This window comes from Salmo salar, chromosome 02 (genome assembly GCF_965601325.2).
Source record: "Salmo salar chromosome 02, fSalSal1, whole genome shotgun sequence".
Classification (NCBI taxonomy): Eukaryota; Metazoa; Chordata; class Actinopteri; order Salmoniformes; family Salmonidae; genus Salmo; species Salmo salar.
In genome coordinates, this window is record NC_138292.1 from 74262501 (window position 1) to 74282845 (window position 20345).

A 20345-nucleotide genomic window follows, 5' to 3' on the forward strand; every position below is an offset into this window, starting at 1 on the left:
AAGAGAGAGAGAAAGAGAGAGGGAGAAAGAGAGAGAGCCGAGAGAGCGAGAAGAGAGAGAAAGAGAGAGAGAGAGCCGAAAGAGAGAGAAAGAGAGAGAGAGAGCCGAGAGAGAGAGAGAGCCGAGCAGACTGGAGGGAGGTTCATTCATGTTCAGTGAAGTACAGCAGGAGTTCTTAACAACCTGGTGGTGACTGGGGGGAGCTGCTGTACCGGTGGTGGTGACTGGGGGGAGCTGCTGTACCGGTGGTGGTGACTGGGGGGAGCTGCTGTACCGGTGGTGGTGACTGGGGGGAGCTGCTGTACCGGTGGTGGTGACTGGGGGGAGCTGCTGTACCGGTGGTGGTGACTGGGGGGAGCTGCTGTACCGGTGGTGGTGACTGGGGGGAGCTGCTGTACCGGTGGTGGTGACTGGGGGGAGCTGCTGTACCGGTGGTGGTGACTGGGGGGAGCTGCTGTACCGGTGGTGGTGACTGGGGGGAGCTGCTGTACCGGTGGTGGTGACTGGGGGGAGCTGCTGTACCGGTGGTGGTGACTGGGGGGAGCTGCTGTACCGGTGGTGGTGACTGGGGGGAGCTGCTGTACCGGTGGTGACTGGGGGAGCTGCTGTACCGGTGGTGACTGGGTGGGGGGAGCTGTACTGGGCTGTCAGGAAAACACGTTTTTTTACCTGCTACACATGAGACACTTTATCAAATGTTCTCAGTTGTGTCTCAGTCTTGAAAATAGAACCAGAGGGGAGATTTCCCACCTAGGTTTCATTCAGATGAAGAGTGTTTCACGCTGGACAACAGTTCTGTGTCCAGTTTATCAGACCTGTAACACTGATCCAACTATACCACTTCTACCACAATACAATATTAACCATGAAGTCCATTCAATTAGGACCACTACCACAGGCATTCCACACTGGAGCCACCTGTGGAAAGGTAGACCACCAACACACACTATCCCCTCCCACCAACACACACTTACAATACCCAACACACACTACCCCCCCCCCCCCCCCACCAATAAACACTTACAATACCCAACACACCCCTTCCCTCTGCCTCCTCACCCGTGTTAGAGCGCTGGATGGGTCCAGGCTTGCCCCCTTGGATGGGTCCAGGGGGGTTAAGGGCTACGGGGGTCGGTGCAGGGGTGGCTGTGCTGGTGGGGGCGCTGGCGGTCTGGGTGGGGGGCTCCTTGACCCCCTCCATGGCCATGAGGACAGAGGACAGCTCCTGGAGAGGCATGTTACCCAGCCTCAGAGGAGAAGGGACTGGGAGGATTCTCCAGACACATCAACCAGCTGGTGTTACCTGGACATGGAGAGAAGTCAATTATCCCCCTGTGTCAATCTAAGTTACATCACAAAACCCCCATCAAAATCCATCCGTTTAAGCTAAAAGGGGTCTTTTCACGTAAACGTCTGGAAAAGCAGAACGGTTTGACCTACAAACCACTCTGTGGAAAGGGGAATCTCGTCTGAAGTAGGTACCACGATGTGCTAACTTCTGTTCTGTAGCGTCCAAACCGTTTGGGCTACAAACTACTGGGCCTCCACTGTGGAAAGGGGAGATTCTCACCAACACAATGATGTTCTCCGTTTTGCTGTAGGACCTCATAAGTGTCACGGGACTCATCTGAAGGTAACCCGTACCAGTTGTTTTTTAAACGAATGGAAGTATGAAGGTAGATTTGTGCCTAACCAAAAAAACGGGTTAAATATGTCAAAAAATAATATGTATTTCCAGATTTGTTTTTATATCTCCTAGATTTAGGACAGACACTTAAAAACCTTGTTTCTTACGATTTATTTTTTGACGGTGCGTTTATCTGCACGTGTTATTCAACGTGTTTCTATGGGCTTGAGTAGTAAAGACCGCAATCAACATTTATCAAATAGTATTATTTTAAACCTAAAGGGGTCCTAACATTTATCAAATAGTATTATTTTAAACCTAAAGGGTCCTAACATTTATCAAATAGTATTATTGTTTTAAACCTAAAGGGGTCCTAACATTTATCAAATAGTATTATTTTAAACATAAAGGGTCCTAACATTTATCAAATAGTATTATTGTTTTAAACCTAAAGGGTCCTAACATTTATCAAATAGTATTATTTTAAACCTAAAGGGTCCTAACATTTATCAAATAGTAGTATTGTTTTAAACCTAAAGGGTCCTAACATTTATCAAATAGTATTATTGTTTTAAACCTAAAGGGTCCTAACATTTATCAAATAGTATTATTGTTTTAAACCTAAAGGGGTCCTAACATTTATCAAATAGTATTATTGTTTTAAACCTAAAGGGGTCCTAACATTTATCAAATAGTAGTATTGTTTTAAACCTAAAGGGTCCTAACATTTATCAAATAGTATTATTTTAAACCTAAAGGGTCCTAACATTTATCAAATAGTATTATTGTTTTAAACCTAAAGGGGTCCTAACATTTATCAAATAGTATTGTTTTAAACATAAAGGGTCCTAACATTTATCAAATAGTATTATTGTTTTAAACCTAAAGGGTCCTAACATTTATCAAATAGTATTATTGTTTTAAACCTAAAGGGGTCCTAACATTTATCAAATAGTATTGTTTTAAACCTAAAGGGTCCTAACATTTATCAAATAGTATTATTGTTTTAAACATAAAGGGTCCTAACATTTATCAAATAGTATTATTGTTTTAAACCTAAAGGGTCCTAACATTTATCAAATAGTATTATTGTTTTAAACCTAAAGGGTCCTAACATTTATCAAATAGTATTATTGTTTTAAACCTAAAGGGTCCTAACATTTATCAAATAGTATTGTTTTAAACATAAAGGGTCCTAACATTTATCAAATAGTATTATTGTTTTACACCTAAAGGGTCCTAACATTTATCAAATAGTATTATTGTTTTAAACCTAAAGGTTCCTAACATTTATCAAATAGTATTATTGTTTTAAACCTAAAGGGTCCTAACATTTATCAAATAGTATTATTGTTTTAAACCTAAAGGGTCCTAACATTTATCAAATAGTATTATTTTAAACCTAAAGGGTCCTAACATTTATCAAATAGTATTATTGTTTTAAACCTAAAGGGGTCCTAACATTTATCAAATAGTATTATTGTTTTAAACCTAAAGGGTCCTAACATTTATCAAATAGTATTGTTTTAAACCTAAAGGGTCCTAACATTTATCAAATAGTATTATTTTAAACCTAAAGGGTCCTAACATTTATCAAATAGTATTATTGTTTTAAACATAAAGGGTCCTAACATTTATGAAATAGTATTATTGTTTTAAACCTAAAGGGTCCTAACATTTATCAAATAGTATTATTGTTTTAAACCTAAAGGGTCCTAACATTTATCAAATAGTATTATTGTTTTAAACCTAAAGGGTCCTAACATTTATCAAATAGTATTGTTTTAAACCTAAAGGGTCCTAACATTTATCAAATAGTATTATTATTTTAAACCTAAAGGGTCCTAACATTTATCAAATAGTATTATTTTAAACCTAAAGGGTCCTAACATTTATCAAATAGTATTATTGTTTTAAACCTAAAGGGGTCCTAACATTTATCAAATAGTATTATTGTTTTAAACCTAAAGGGTCCTAACATTTATCAAATAGTATTGTTTTAAACCTAAAGGGTCCTAACATTTATCAAATAGTATTGTTTTAAACCTAAAGGGTCCTAACATTTATCAAATAGTATTATTTTAAACCTAAAGGGTCCTAACATTTATCAAATAGTATTATTGTTTTAAACCTAAAGGGGTCCTAACATTTATCAAATAGTATTATTGTTTTAAACCTAAAGGGTCCTAACATTTATCAAATAGTATTGTTTTAAACCTAAAGGGTCCTAACATTTATCAAATAGTATTGTTTTAAACCTAAAGGGTCCTAACATTTATCAAATAGTATTATTTTAAACCTAAAGGGTCCTAACATTTATCAAATAGTATTATTTTAAACCTAAAGGGTCCTAACATTTATCAAATAGTATTATTGTTTTAAACCTAAAGGGTCCTAACATTTATCAAATAGTATTATTGTTTTAAACATAAAGGGTCCTAACATTTATCAAATAGTATTATTGTTTTAAACCTAAAGGGTCCTAACATTTATCAAATAGTATTATTGTTTTAAACCTAAAGGGTCCTAACATTTATCAAATAGTATTATTGTTTTAAACCTAAAGGGTCCTAACATTTATCAAATAGTATTGTTTTAAACCTAAAGGGTCCTAACATTTATCAAATAGCTAAATGATCCATATTATGAACATCTTAAACCATTCCATATGTCAGCTCAGAATCCCCCCCTTGAATCAATCAATTAGTCAGGTCAGAGAAAATGATCTAAAATGGTCTGTATCTTCCGCGTGTAAACAGATGAAGAGGAAGTTATTCAACAGGTGTGTGTGTTTACCTGAGGGTCTGCGTATGAAGATTTCGGCCCATCCCTGGGTCAGAACGGGCAGGAACTCTGCCAGGCTGGGCTTGTCTTTGAGGGGGTCCTTAGGGGGGGCACAGGGGGAGGGAGAGGGGGGCCCCAGGCCATCCAGACAGGGTCCGGAGGAGGAGGAAGGGGGAGAGAGGGGGACACCACACAGCTCTCCCCCCTCAGAGGGTGAGACCAGGGGGCTGAGGCTCTGGGCTGGACCTGCACGGAGAGCATGACCACCTGGGGGGGGGGGGGGGGGGGGGTGCAAAGGAGAAGGAACGGGCGGAGAGAAGGAGAATGAGTGACATATCACCATCCCTACCTTACATGGACCGAAGGAGAGATAGACACCCCTTCAAATTAGTGGATTCAGCTATTTCAGCCACACCGTTGCTGACAGGTGTATAAAAATCGAGCACACCGCCATGCAATCTCCATAGACAAACATTGGCAGTAGAATGGCCTTACTGAAAAGCTTAGTGTATTACGTGGCACTGTCATAGGATGCCACCTTTCCAACATGTCAGTTCGTCAGATTTCTGCCCTGCTGAGCTGCACCGGTCAACTGTATTGTGAAGTGAAAACGTCTAGGAGCAATAACGTCTCAGAAGCGAAGTGGTAGGCCACACAAGCTCACAGAACGGGACCACAGAGTGCTGTCCTCAGATGCAACACTCATTTCTGAGTTCCAAACTGCCTCAAGGTCAGCACAAGAACTGTTCGTCGGGAGCTTCATGAAATGGGTTTCCATGGCCGAGCAGCCGCACACAAGTCTAAGATCACTATGCGCAATGCCAAGCATTGGCTGGAGTGGTGTCAAACTCTCCACCATTGTACTCTGGAGCAGTGGAAACGCATTCTCTGATGAATCACGCTTCACAATCTGGCAGTCCGACAGACGAATCTGGGTTTGGTGGATGCCAGGAAAACGCTACCTTCCCCAATGCATAGTGCCAACTGTAAAGTTTGGTGGAGGAAAAATAAATGTTCTGGGGCTGTTTTTCATGGATCAGGCTAGGCCCCTTAGTTCCAGTGAAGGGAAATCTTAACGCTACAGCATACAATGACATTCTAGACGATTCTGTGCTTCCAACACTGTGGTAATAGTATGGGGAAGGCTCTTTCCTGTTTCAGCATTACAATTTCCCTGTGCACAAAGCAAGGTCCATAGAGAAATTGTTTGTCAAGATCAGCGTAGAAGAACTTGACTGGCCTGCACAAAGCCCTGACCTCAACTCCATCAAACACCTTTGGGATGAATTAGACCGCCGACTGTGAGCCAGGCCTAAATCGCCCAACATCAGTGTCCGACCTCACTAATGCTCGTGGCTGATTGGAAGCAAGTCCCTGCAGCAATGTTCCAACATCTAGTGGAAAGCCTTCCCAGAAGAGTGGAGGCTGTTATAGCAGCAAAGGGGGACCAACTCCATATTAATGCCCGTGAATGTGGAATGAGATGTTCGACGAGCAGGTGTCCACATACTTTAGATCGTGTAGTGTATAGATTAGATAGCTAGATAGAATGTCCTCTTCCTACCTGACATGGATCGGACTCTGATGACAGTAGAGAGAGAGAGAAGGATAGACAGAGAGACAAAGAGAGAGTTCCTCATCTTCCTACCTGACATGGATCGGACTCTGATGCGTGAGGCTCTGTTGAGCTGTTGACTGGACTGGGACTCCAGTTTGGCCGGAGCCTCTTTGGTCTGACGGGTGTGAAGGGAGGGGTCTGACCTACAGGGGGCAGGAGAGAGACCGGATATTACTGACAGTGTGTGTGTGTGTATGCATATATTATATATATGGGTTACCGTGTGTGTATGGGTTACCGTGTGTGTGTGTGGGGGTGGTTACCTGGTCATCTCTCCCCCTCCTCCCAGCCTCTCAGCCATGTCCATTCCCAGTAGGGCCTGGCTCCTGACCCCACCGCTGGTCGTTATGGTGATCAGCTTGTTACCCACCAGCCAGGTCATACTGCGACCCCCCCGCCAGAAGGAACTCTGCTATAGGAGACCTGGCAAAGGTTAAGGGTCAGGGGTCAAGGCCACTTAGTTCTGAAGGCTTATGGCAGTTGATAATCATGGAAGACAACCTTGTGTCCTTTTCCCGTTGTGATTGTGTCAATAATGAAGACTAGAGTGAAGACCCACGAGTTCCCTAATGAAAGCAGAAAAGCTCCCGTGGTCAACACCCTGTCCATCCGTACCTCTTGGGCAGGGCTGAGAAGTTGGAGAAGACGTATCTAGCCATCATGTCCAGACAGGTCTCAGTTAACTCCAGGTGGACAGTCTTTAACCCATCGTCTGCCTGGCTCACGGGGTTCTCATCAGAAGAACCCAGACTACACGTGGTGCTGGAGGTGTGCATCCTACAGCCAGGGGGTGCCAGAGAGGGTGTCAGAGAGACAAGGGAGAGGGAGACACATACATACACCAGTGGAGGCTGCTGAGGGGAGGACGGCTCAATGACGGCTGGAATGGAGTGAATGGAATCAAACAGGAAGAAAAAAATGATACCATGATAACCACTCCGTCCCGGTCATTATTATGAGCTGTCCTCCCCTCACCAGCCTCCACTGACACACACAGTTTGCAAGATCCAAACAAAACACACACACGCAGCATTGCATTCTCACACACATAGCCTGGCTCGTCTCTCTCTCAGGTGTACACCGCTGATGTACGCCAACACAGATAAGCAAATCTGTCTCTCCCACACACACACACACAAACGAGCTGGGACTTGGTATAAGTAACTGAAGCGGAAGCCTGGGCGCTTGAAATGATCTGTCATCCGTTCCCTCTGTGAATGTGAAGTGCTATGCTTACTGCTGACAGGGTGTCCCTTCTACAAAGGCCCAGGAACCACAGCCGGTGTCAGAGATAGAGGAAGACCAGGAGCTTTTATGTTGAAGGAGAGAGAACACTAGAACAACATGCTGTCAGAACTGAGGGTCGGGGGAACTGTGACCTGTCTACCGTGATATCCCAGTCACCTGATCTACATCTCCCTTCAGCATTCCTCCCTGGAGACCCCCATGGCATCCCGGTAACCATGGTAACCCCTGCCAGGGGAAAACAGAACACACAGCTACTGTTCTGTAGGTCAATGAGACAAGTTATACCCGTCTTCAGGAATGACCTTACTACAGGGAACGGGTTGGATGTAGGAACCAAGAGTTCAGACAAACACCGTCCAGACTACAACAGAATGTAGTTAGGAAGTCATCTTTTGGATTAAACACAGATACTTTCAGCTTCTATGTCCACACATCTACATGATATACTAGATACTGAGAAGACTCTGCGTTTTAAACTAATGTAAATCATTCAAACTGCCTGTCTTCCTCCCTGTCTGTTTAAATCACCAAGACTTTAAACATGTCATCCGTCAAGCCCACACACTGAGACAGTAGCAGGGATGAAAAGAAAGGGGGGATGATAGGTTGTCATCCTAAGCCCTTTAGAGGAAGGAACAAGTGTGAGTGACGCAGGAGACGAGAGAAGACGACGAGAGAGGACGAGGAACATTCCCTCTTTCTTGTTCCTCTAAGTGGCTCATGCCTCTAGAAGTTATTTTCCCTCTACCTGCGTCAGTTCTGTCCGTCTTGTGTAACAGAATATAAAAAAAACGTCTTGTCTGTGTGCCAAATGGCATCCTATTCCCTATATAGAGCACTACTTTAGACCAAGGCCCATTGGACACCGCTGGACAAAAGCATATAGACACTGCAGCTCGCTCTCCCAAGAGGTTATGGCTGATGCTATCGCTATTGCTAACACCAATCGCTAACACTATCACTACTGCCAACACTATCGCTACTGCTAATGCTATTGCTATTGCTAACGCTAACTCAGACCAAGTCCCAGCTTGTGACCAGCACAACCCAGCAGCACAGTGGGTTGTGCTGCAAAGTGTTCAACCCTTAATTGACCCTTGACCTGGTGGCACTGACCCAGCTGCTCTGGTGGACACCCATTCAGACCGCCATGACTACAAAACGATCAAGAATATCTTTCTCTTATGTCACCAGATCGGTACCGTCCTTATGCTACTCGTTTGGGAGCACATGACGGCGCAATTATCACCTTAACCTGGTCATATTGAACATTAAGTACATGGTTTAGTGTTAAGATCAAGTCTGGAGACCTAGTCCCTAAATAGGGCTCCGCTTTTGACCAGGGATGAGAAATAGGGTTCCATTTGGGACGTGGTGATTTCCAGTACCCTAAAACCCTTGAAGCATAAATCCATACAGTCTGAGGGGAAGGTATCCACCATTCAGTAGGGTTCTGTGTCAGTCTCTTATCTGTTATTACTGGGCTGTGCCTCAATCCATAAGGACACTGCCTATTGAGGCAGGGAGAGAGAGGCAGCGAGCCTTTTGGAATGAGACACGGCCGTAGTGTTAATCTATCATCCGTTTATCCAGCCAGCCATCACATCAACAGCTCTTTCAACATAGTTCTGCATTGCAGCAGTGGCTGTGTCCGATAGTGTTTTTCCACATCTCTCTCCTCCCCCCCTCTCTCTCTCTCTGTGTTCAAACAAATAAAGAAGAAATGTTATGTTGTATTGAAGTGAAACTAAAACAGGTGTTCCATTGAAGGACAGAACCTGGCATGATACCTGGAGCCAAAAGCATTTAGGCCTTTACCTTTATTAGCTAAAAGCACGTTGCTTTGAATATTTTCAACAACAACAACAAGCTGTCTGCCTGTTGCTTTGGAGAGGTACGGACTAAACGAGAGGGAGATTTCAAATGAAATGAAAGATTACTTGAATTGCAGTTAAAGCAAAGTTAAAAAGAGTTGACTCTCTGATGCTAGCAGGTGTGTGTGTGTGTGTGTGTGTGTGTGTGTGTGTGTGTGTGTGTGTGTGTGTGTGTGTGTGTGTGTGTGTGTGTGTAAGAAAGCTGACCACCAGTGGTAGGTAGGCAGAACACCTGTAGCTAGTAGGAGTCGGCTGAGGCACTAAGTCTGTTGTCGCGTTCCAAATGGCAACCCATTCCCTATGTAGTGCACTACTTTTGACCAGGACCCATAGGCAACCCCATAGGGCTCTGGTCAAAGGTAGTGCACTATGAAGGGAACAGTGTGCCATGTGAGACATTGCCATAGTTGCACACTGAGGCGAGTCTGTTAGACCTTCTGTTTGAGGAATCCCAAATACTGTACTTTCTTATAGGCACAGATCTAGGATCAGCTCAACTGGCCCCAATCCTATCCCTAACCATTAGAGGGGAAACACAAAACTGGTCTTGGATCAGTGGGAAGGGGAAGCTCCTCAGGCTATCTAGTGATAGTCTCCTGCACCCTGCTGGTCAGGAGGGGGACTGACAGTTATACAGATTGTAACAGGGCCTTGAAAACTACGTACTTCTTCCTCCGTCTCCTGATACTTTTGTAGCCTGGTCCCAGATCTGTTCTTCCTTCTCATTGGGACAATTTAGATTAGAACTAGTACTTTAGTAGCCTGGTCCCAGATCTGTTCTTCCCTCTCCTTTGGACAATTTAGATTAGAACTAGTACTTTAGTAGCCTGGTCCCAGATCTGTTCTTCCCTCTCATTGGGACAATTTAGATTAGAACTAGTACTTTAGTAGCCTGGTCCCAGATCTGTTCTTCCCTCTCATTGGGACAATTTAGATTAGAACTAGTACTTTAGTAGCCTGGTCCCAGATCTGTTCTTCCCTCTCCTTTGGACAATTTAGATTAGAACTAGTACTTTAGTAGCCTGGTCCCAGATCTGTTCTTCCCTCTCATTGGGACAATTTAGATTAGAACTAGTACTTTAGTAGCCTGGTCCCAGATCTGTTCTTCCCTCTCATTGGGACAATTTAGATTAGAACTAGTACTTTAGTAGCCTGGTCCCAGATCTGTTCTTCCCTCTCCTTTGGACAATTTAGATTAGAACTAGTACTTTAGTAGCCTGGTCCCAGATCTGTTCTTCCCTCTCATTGGGACAATTTAGATTAGAACTAGTACTTTAGTAGCCTGGTCCCAGATCTGTTCTTCCCTCTCATTGGGACAATTTAGATTAGAACTAGTACTTTAGTAGCCTGGTCCCAGATCTGTTCTTCCCTCTCCTTTGGACAATTTAGATTAGAACTAGTACTTTAGTAGCCTGGTCCCAGATGTGTTTGTGCTCTTGCCAACTCCATAGAGGTCATTGTCAAGACAAATTGTTTGGCATGGCGATGAGTTACCATGATAGCACAAACAGACTGGCTAGTGTTTGAGAGCTGACTAGTTGAGTGTCAGCTGAGCTAATTCCCTATCTGACAGACCGCTCAATCACAACCTATGGACTCCTATGGGTTTGAGATACACAGATGAAGAGAGAGAAATGCTAAACATTATCTAACCACCACCAACTGCAATGTCTCATTCACTAGTCACACAGCCAGTCACTCTCACACAGCCAGTCACTCTCACACAGCCAGTCACTCTCACACAGTCAGTCAGTCAAGCTGGTAGGTAAGTGTGTGTAGTGATTGGTGCATGGCAGGAGTCATTGAGTCAGTTGGAGACAGACACCACAAAACCCCCAACTCAGTCAGTCACTCTCAGCCAGTCACTCTCAGTCATCAATAGGGGTAGCATAATTCTGGTAACTTTCCCCAAAATTCCCAGAAATACAAATTGGAATATTCCTTGAATCTGGAAGGAATGATCGGGAAATCCAGGAATTTTGGGAAAGTTAGCGTGATTTTGTAACTCAGATAATCAACGAATCCCAACATCCCACAAACAGACAGATGGTTGTAAATCAGCAGAGGTAGCTGAACACTGTTCAAGCGTCTGTGGGCCAAACAAATGGAACGCAACAGAAAACTACACAGGCAGCATTCAAAGCATGTGTGTTGTGTTGTGTGTAAGCCTGGCTTCTCATTGGCCCATAACGCAATAGTCCCCTCCCACAGGGAAGAGGAAAAGCCAATCATTGGTAGCGGTGGCTGTCAGTCTTGTCGTCTCAGTACACTGCTTGGAGCCTAGGGCCATGTTTTCCTCCAGCCATTCAGTCAGTCGGGTAAATTAAATCCAGTCAGCACAGCAGAACCCAGCAAACACCACAACCAAAAATAACTATTCATAACAAACTAAAGCATCAGAGAAATAAGAGAAGCCAAAACGGGGTTAACAGAAAAACATTGACAGAAGTCTAGATGTTTTCCAAAGCACAAACCGCATGCAACAAAATCAGTCAAATGTAGTAAAACATTTTTTTTTTTAAAGATTACAATTGCAGCCCAAAAACACATCCTCCTCCAGCATGCCACCACCACCCAACCCAGGTTTCCCTGGCAACCGCCCACCGGTCCTTATGACGACGGCTCCCGCCCCCCACCAAGCCCCACCCCCCAACGGAAGCAAGAAATGTTATTTTCTGGGTTTTATTTCCTGGTTACCCAGAGTGCTCTCTACCTGCGCACCGCGTGCTCGGAGACGCTGATGCTTCGGGAGCGGAAGGCGTCCATGGCCGACAGATCTCTCAGCTCTTTAACGGGAGAGCCGGTACTCGCCGCTACGCCCGCTGCCATTGACGCCTGCTGCTGCTGGAGGTGGGCCTTCGCCATTTTGGCTGCCCGTAGACTGGGACCATGGCAATGTGGCAGGAGTGGAGGGTGGAAGGTGTGGGGGGGTAGGGGGCAGGTTGGCGTGTGTGGGAAAGGGGGTGGGTGGGATTGTGTGTTGGCAAGAGGGACAGAGTAGGGGTGGGCGAGGGAGGAGAGGGCGGGGGGGAGAGAGGTAACGGCCAACAGGAAACGGAAATCAGGATATGTCGCCCGTCACGTCAGAAACGGCCCCGAACGACCACCAGGTGACCAACGGAGACACGTCACATGTGCGAGGGGCAAGGGGGGTGGGACACGAAGGTCAAAGGGTCAGGGGATGAGCAGAAGAGAGTGTGCCAATAGCAATGGAGGGATCCAGGGTGTCACCGACCCCACCCCGAAACCACACCCACAACGCAGCACCCAGTCAGAGGAGGGGATGGGGGTCAAATCAACCAAAGAGTAAACAAAAACAAGTTGAGAAAATTAACAGCAGTGAACACTATGAACAGAAAAATCAGAAAGGAACAACTATAAAAAGCAATAGGATAATAAACCGCTTTTTCACAACCAACACAAAAACAAAGTATTCCTGAAAGAAAATGAGACATCATCACATTGAGCAGCAAGAGGAGAAGCCGACGTTGCCATGACTGAGGATGCGTCCCAAAATGACAACCTATTCCCTCTACAGTGCACTACCCTATTGGTCAAAGGTAGTGCACTATAAAGGGAATAGGGTGCCATTTGGGACACAGAGATGTGTCATAGAGGATGGACTCAGAGCAGGAGGGGTTAAAATCAACACAACTGAAGAGATCACCACGGTCTGAGGGTTAATATAAACCAACAGTGAACACAACAAGGTGGAAGGAAGAGGTTAAAAACCAAATCAACAACAAATGATAGAACCAACTGAAAGGAATGTGTAGGATGAAGTGGGTGTCGGAGTAGAGCATGAAAACATCATCTAGTGTCTAACTACAAACGGAGGTCTTATATACTAGGACACATTGTCCATCTGAGTCTAAGACGTAGTTGGATTCTGTAACCACTAGAGAGAAGTTACAGGAGAACCCATCTTTAATGTGAGAATACTCTAATGATGCCCTACCTGCTGTGTTTTTTAAACGTTACTTTATGGAAGTAGCTACAAGCTGAAGAGGGACCCTGGTAAAAGGATCAGGTTATTATTATACAGCTATCTTAGATCTGTTTTTAGACCTTACATGCATCTCTCCAACTCCTACAGAGGTACAGTAGATAGAGTAAGTATACACAGGAGCAGGACAGGGTTAGGGGGTCTGGGAGGGTGGGGGTCAGTACAGGGTTAGGGGGTCTGGGAGGGTGGGGGTCAGTACAGGGTTAGGGGGTCTGGGAGGGTGGGGGTCAGTACAGGGTTAGGGGGTCTGGGAGGGTGGGGGTCAGTACAGGGTTAGGGGGTCTGGGTCGGTACATGGTTAGGGGGTCTGGGAGGGTGGGGGTCAGTACAGGGTTAGGGGGTCTGGGAGGGTGGGGGTCAGTACAGGGTTAGGGGGTCTGGGTCGGTACATGGTTAGGGGGTCTGGGAGGGTGGGGGTCAGTACAGGGTTAGGGGGTCTGGGAGGGTGGGGGTCAGTACAGGGTTAGGGGGTCTGGGAGGGTGGGGGTCAGTACAGGGTTAGGGGGTCTGGGAGGGTGGGGGTCAGTACAGGGTTAGGGGGTCTGGGAGGGTGGGAGGGTGGGGGTCAGTACAGGGTTAGGGGGTCTGGGAGGGTGGGGGTCAGTACAAGGTTAGGGGGTCTGGGAGGGTGGGGGTCAGGACAGGGTTAGGGGTCTGGGTCGGAGGGGTGGGGGTCAGTACATGGTTAGGGGGTCTGGTACAGTAGGATGGGGTCAGTACAGGCTATTAATAGAATGTTGTTATTATGTGTTGCTATTGAGAGTTAACATGGGAGTGTGTGTGTTACTATGGCGCGTTACTATGGGAGCATGGGCGTTGCCATGGAGGGCATAAAGAAATCAGGAAGTGACATTTTGGGCGCCAACAAAAGAGGAGAGAGAAAGCAGGAGAGGAGAAAGAAGGAGAGAGAATCTACTCTTCTCCCCAGTCACCACAGAAAAAGCAAGGGAAGCGATTGGGAGTAGAGGAGATTTTCTGTTAAAGTTAAATCTCCTCAGAATGGAGGAAAAGGGAGAGGGGGGGGGGGGGGGGGTTGGGCCCCAAGTCCATGGTCAACATTGGTGGAGAAGTCGACTTGCTCACAGAATTAAAAAAGAGCGATTGTAGACGATGTCAGTATGACAGAATTCCAAGCTGGGGATTTTGATTAACACTCCAAGGGACCATTAGGGTGGCCTGGTTATGGCTAGGGGGTAGGATTTAGGTGGGACGGGGTTCAGGAAGTCACTTTTGTGACTGATTTAATTATTAGCTGTTATTATAAGATTTTATAATGTGATTTTAATGGGGATTATTTCTCTGAGCATCTCTTTAATAGGTTGCAGTCAAACAGCTGCCCTGATATATATATATATAAATAAGAGAGAGAGAGAGAGAGACAGAGAGAGACAGAGAGACAGAGACAGAGACAGAGAGAGACAGAGAGAGAGAGAGAGGGAGAGAGAGAGAGAGAGAGAGAGAAAAGGGAAGACCCACACTCCTCTCTCTCCATCTCTTTGTGTATCTTGTGGTAATAATGTGCGTGAGTTGAGACAACAACCAACAGAAAATATTTACCAACAAAAAACAAATGACCAAAACAGAAATGACCACCATAGCAACCTGTGGGAAAGCAAAACAACCATCACACCACAACAACGACAGTCATGCTGAGTCCTGTGTTACCTTGACAACACCAACCTCCTGTACGGGCATGCGGTCACAAGATCTTCAATGAGCAGTCATGTGACCCGGCCGTGTGTGTGTGTGTGTGTGTGTGTGTGTGTACCTCTTGGGCCTCTCATTGAGGCTGGTGCTGCGAGCACGGAAGCTGCTCTGAGTGTCCTGGGTGTCATCAAACGGCATCAGAGCATTAGAGCGCAGACCCTGGATAGAGAGAGGAGAGGAGAGGGCGAGGCGAGAGGGCGAGGAGAGAGGGCGAGGAGAGAGGGCGAGGAGAGAGAGTAGAAAGGAGGAGAGAGTGGTTACAAGGAAAATGACTCAGGAAACAGGTAGACTATTACACACGTGTAAACACAGAGAACACACACCTACCTTGGTGATGTACTGCACAAAATCCTTTCTGAAGGTGAGTCTGCAGCGGATAAACCACATGGAGATGACATGGTGAGCCAACGACACAATGTACTGGTTAAACCTGGAGAGAGACACACAATGTACTGGTTAAACCTGGAGAGAGACACACAATGTACTGGTTAAACCTGGAGAGAGAGACACACAATGTACTGGTTAAACCTGGAGAGAGAGACACACAATGTACTGGTTAAACCTGGAGAGAGAGACACACAATGTACTGGTTAAACCTGGAGAGAGAGACACACAATGTACTGGTTAAACCTGGAGAGAGAGACACACAATGTACTGGTTAAACCTGGAGAGAGAGACACACAATGTACTGGTTAAACCTGGAGAGAGAGAGACACAATGTACTGGTTAAACCTGGAGAGAGAGAGACACAATGTACTGGTTAAACCTGGAGAGAGAGAGACACAATGTAGTGGTTAAACCTGGAGAGAGAGAGACACAATGTACTGGTTAAACCTGGAGAGAGAGAGACACAATGTACTGGTTAAACCTGGAGAGAGAGACACACAATGTACTGGTTAAACCTGGAGAGAGAGACACAATGTACTGGTTAAACCTGGAGAGAGAGAGACACAATGTACTGGTTAAACCTGGAGAGAGAGACACAATGTACTGGTTAAACCTGGAGAGAGAGAGACACAATGTACTGGTTAAACCTGGAGAGAGAGACACACAATATACTGGTTAAACCTGGAGAGAGAGACACAATGTACTGGTTAAACGTGGAGAGACACAATGTACTGGTTAAACCTGGAGAGAGAGACACAATGTACTGATTAAACCTGGAGAGAGAGACACAATGTACTGGTTAAACCTGGAGAGAGAGAGACACAATGTACTGGTTAAACCTGGAGAGAGAGAGACACAATGTACTGGTTAAACCTGGAGAGAGAGACACACAATGTACTGGTTAAACCTGGAGAGAGAGACACACAATGTACTGGTTAAACCTGGAGAGAGAGACACACAATGTACTGGTTAAACCTGGAGAGAGAGACACACAATGTACTGGTTAAACCTGGAGAGAGAGAGACACAATGTACTGGTTAAACCTGGAGAGAGAGAGACACAATGTACTGGTTAAACCTGGAGAGAGAGAGACACAATGTACTGGTTAAACCTGGAGAGAGAGAGACACAATGTACTGGTTAAACCTGGAGAGAGAGAGACACAATGTACTGGTTAAACCTGGAGAGAGAGAGACACAATGTACTGGTTAAACCTGGAGAGAGAGAGACACAATGTACTGGTTAAACCTGGAGAGAGAGAGACACAATGTACTGGTTAAACCTGGAGAGAGAGACACACAATGTACTGGTTAAACCTGGAGAGAGAGACACAATGTACTGGTTAAACCTGGAGAGAGAGAGACACAATGTACTGGTTAAACCTGGAGAGAGAGAGACACAATGTACTGGTTAAACCTGGAGAGAGAGACACAATGTACTGGTTAAACCTGGAGAGAGAGACACAATGTACTGGTTAAACCTGGAGAGAGAGACACAATGTACTGGTTAAACCTGGAGAGAGAGACACAATGTACTGGTTAAACCTGGAGAGAGAGACACACAATGTACTGGTTAAACCTGGAGAGAGAGACACAATGTACTGGTTAAACCTGGAGAGACACAATGTACTGGGAGGGAGTTAGAGAAGGGTAGAGAGAGAAAAAAGGGAGGGAGAGAGAGGAGGGAGGTTGAGAGAGAAACAGAGTGAGAGAGCGTGTGTGTGTGAGCGTGCGTACGTACGTATGTGTTACACGTGCGTGTGCGCGTGTACTCACTTGGAGGGGTTGGTGTAGGGCAGGGAGATGGCGAACACACTGACGTACTGCTCTGCTACAAAGTAAGCATAGAGATGTGGCAGCCGCACCAGAGCTACAACACACACACAGACAGTTAGCATGACATTATCTAACCTTGCCATGTGGCACCATCATCAACAGGTAAGGATGTAATAGGGTCACTGATTCTACAACTGAACAAGTTATCTTCCCTGTAAACACACTAAAGTTTATAACATGACTGTGTGATGTATATTAGGGGTGTTTCCCATATGTAAACATTATCTAACATGAACTAGGAAGTGAAATACAAAGAATCCTTCACACAATCATTGGCTGATCTAACTTCCTGTATATACAGATCCTGTTCTCTGATTGGCTTCCATCTATCAGGGTGTGTAAACTAGGGTGTGTTCTCACTGGACAGGAATTCCAGCATGGGCGACGCCATGGCGACGGTTGCCGAGATGTGCGTCAGCTTGACGATGAGGGCGGGGAGGAGTTTAACCATGATGTCAGGCATCTCCACGGTGCACATTGTCAGGGCAACCACACACTGCTTAGCACAGCGGTATATCAGCCCTGCCTCCAGACACTGAACCAACTCCCTCTGAGAGATGAAGGGATGGCAAGAGAGAAGAGAACAACGATGTTATTTATGAGCAGATATTGAGATGAAGGGATGGCAAGAGAGAAGAGAACAACGATGATGTTATTTATGAGCAGATATCGAGATGAAGCTCTCAAAAATGCACGAGTCGTTTTTACCTGCTCGAGGATTATGGTCACTTGCCCAAATGTTTTATTTTCTATTTAGGCCTACACTCACAGAATCCATTAACGGAATTGTCTTTCACTCAAACATGGGGTCATGGCATTTACCAGCCATAGTTTCCAGTGATTTAAATTCAGCAGCCAATCAAGAGTTTTTACCAGCCTAAAAAACAGCTACATTGAATAGACCAAGAAAATGTGTCCATCACAGAAACGTGATGAACAGGCTGTGCTCACGTCTCCATCCTGCTGAGATAAGAGACGTGTGGAGGATCACTACACTTCTAAACCTCTACAGTAGCCTAATAGGAGACAAGTGGACTACACTTCTAAACCTCTACAGTAGCCTAATAGTAGACAAGTGGACTACACTTCTAAACCTCTACAGTAGCCTAATAGTAGACACGTGGACTACACTTCTAAACCTCTACAGTAGCCTAATAGTAGACACGTGGACTACACTTCTAAACCTCTACAGTAGCCTAATAATAGACAAGTGGACTACACTTCTAAACCTCTACAGTAGCCTAATAGGAGACAAGTGGACTACACTTCTGAACCTCTACAGTAGCCTAATAGTAGACAAGTGGACTACACTTCTAAACCTCTACAGTAGCCTAATAGTATACAAGTGGACTACACTTCTAAACCTCTACAGTAGCCTAATAGTAGACAAGTGGACTACACTTCTAAACCTCTACAGTAGCCTAATAGTAGACAAGTGGACTACACTTCTAAACCTCTACAGTAGCCTAATAGTAGACAAGTGGACTACACTTCTAAACCTCTACAGTAGCCTAATAGTAGACAAGTGGACTACACTTCTAAACCTCTACAGTAGCCTAATAGTAGACAAGTGGACTACACTTCTAAACCTCTACAGTAGCCTAATAGTAGACAAGTGGACTACACTTCTAAACCTCTACAGTAGCCTAATAGTAGACAAGTGGACTACACTTCTAAACCTCTACAGTAGCCTAATAGTAGACAAGTGGACTACACTTCTAAACCTCTACAGTAGCCTAATAGTAGACAAGTGGACTACACTTCTAAACCTCTACAGTAGCCTAATAGTAGACAAGTGGACTACACTTCTAAACCTCTACAGTAGCCTAATAGTAGACAAGTGGACTACACTTCTAAACCTCTACAGTAGCCTAATAGTAGACAAGTGGACTACACTTCTAAACCTCTACAGTAGCCTAATAGTAGACAAGTGGACTACACTTCTAAACCTCTACAGTAGCCTAATAGTAGACAAGTGGACTACACTTCTAAACCTCTACAGTAGCCTAATAGTAGACAAGTGGACTACACTTCTAAACCTCTACAGTAGCCTAATAGTAGACAAGTGGACTACACTTCTAAACCTCTACAGTAGCCTAATAGTAGACAAGTGGACTACACTTCTAAACCTCTACAGTAGCCTAATAGTAGACAAGTGGACTACACTTCTAAACCTCTACAGTAGCCTAATAGTAGACAAGTGGACTACACTTCTAAACCTCTACAGTAGACTAATAGTAGACAAGTGGACTACACTTCTAAACCTCTACAGTAGCCTAATAGTAGACAAGTGGACTACACTTCTAAACCTCTACAGTAGCCTAATAGTAGACACGTGGACTACACTTCTAAACCTCTACAGTAGCCTAATAATAGACAAGTGGACTACACTTCTAAACCTCTACAGTAGCCTAATAGGAGACAAGTGGACTACACTTCTGAACCTCTACAGTAGCCTAATAGTAGACAAGTGGACTACACTTCTAAACCTCTACAGTAGCCTAATAGTAGACAAGTGGACTACACTTCTAAACCTCTACAGTAGCCTAATAGTAGACAAGTGGACTACACTTCTAAACCTCTACAGTAGCCTAATAGTAGACAAGTGGACTACACTTCTAAACCTCTACAGTAGCCTAATAGTAGACAAGTGGACTACACTTCTAAACCTCTACAGTAGCCTAATAGTAGACAAGTGGACTACACTTCTAAACCTCTACAGTAGCCTAATAGTAGACAAGTGGACTACACTTCTAAACCTCTACAGTAGCCTAATAGTAGACAAGTGGACTACACTTCTAAACCTCTACAGTAGCCTAATAGTAGACAAGTGGACTACACTTCTAAACCTCTACAGTAGCCTAATAGTAGACAAGTGGACTACACTTCTAAACCTCTACAGTAGCCTAATAGTAGACAAGTGGACTACACTTCTAAACCTCTACAGTAGCCTAATAGTAGACAAGTGGACTACACTTCTAAACCTCTACAGTAGCCTAATAGTAGACAAGTGGACTACACTTCTAAACCTCTACAGTAGCCTAATAGTAGACAAGTGGACTACACTTCTAAACCTCTACAGTAGCCTAATAGTAGACAAGTGGACTACACTTCTAAACCTCTACAGTAGCCTAATAGTAGACAAGTGGACTACACTTCTAAACCTCTACAGTAGCCTAATAGTAGACAAGTGGACTACACTTCTAAACCTCTACAGTAGCCTAATAGTAGACAAGTGGACTACACTTCTAAACCTCTAC

General features: G+C 44.8%; 1 protein-coding gene across 1 annotated transcript in view; it reads right to left on the bottom strand.

The window, feature by feature from the left end:
* Positions 1–20345, bottom strand: part of LOC106564303 (tuberin) — a 67002-nt gene that overhangs the window by 17654 nt on the left and 29003 nt on the right. Inside the window, 12 exon segments of the mRNA XM_082966897.1 lie at positions 1060–1246; positions 1248–1303; positions 4424–4678; positions 6060–6172; positions 6293–6423; positions 6425–6452; positions 6645–6806; positions 11865–12032; positions 14926–15023; positions 15192–15294; positions 17026–17119; positions 17446–17635. Of these exon segments, the coding sequence (XP_082823023.1) occupies positions 1060–1246; positions 1248–1303; positions 4424–4678; positions 6060–6172; positions 6293–6423; positions 6425–6452; positions 6645–6806; positions 11865–12032; positions 14926–15023; positions 15192–15294; positions 17026–17119; positions 17446–17635 (1585 nt within the window).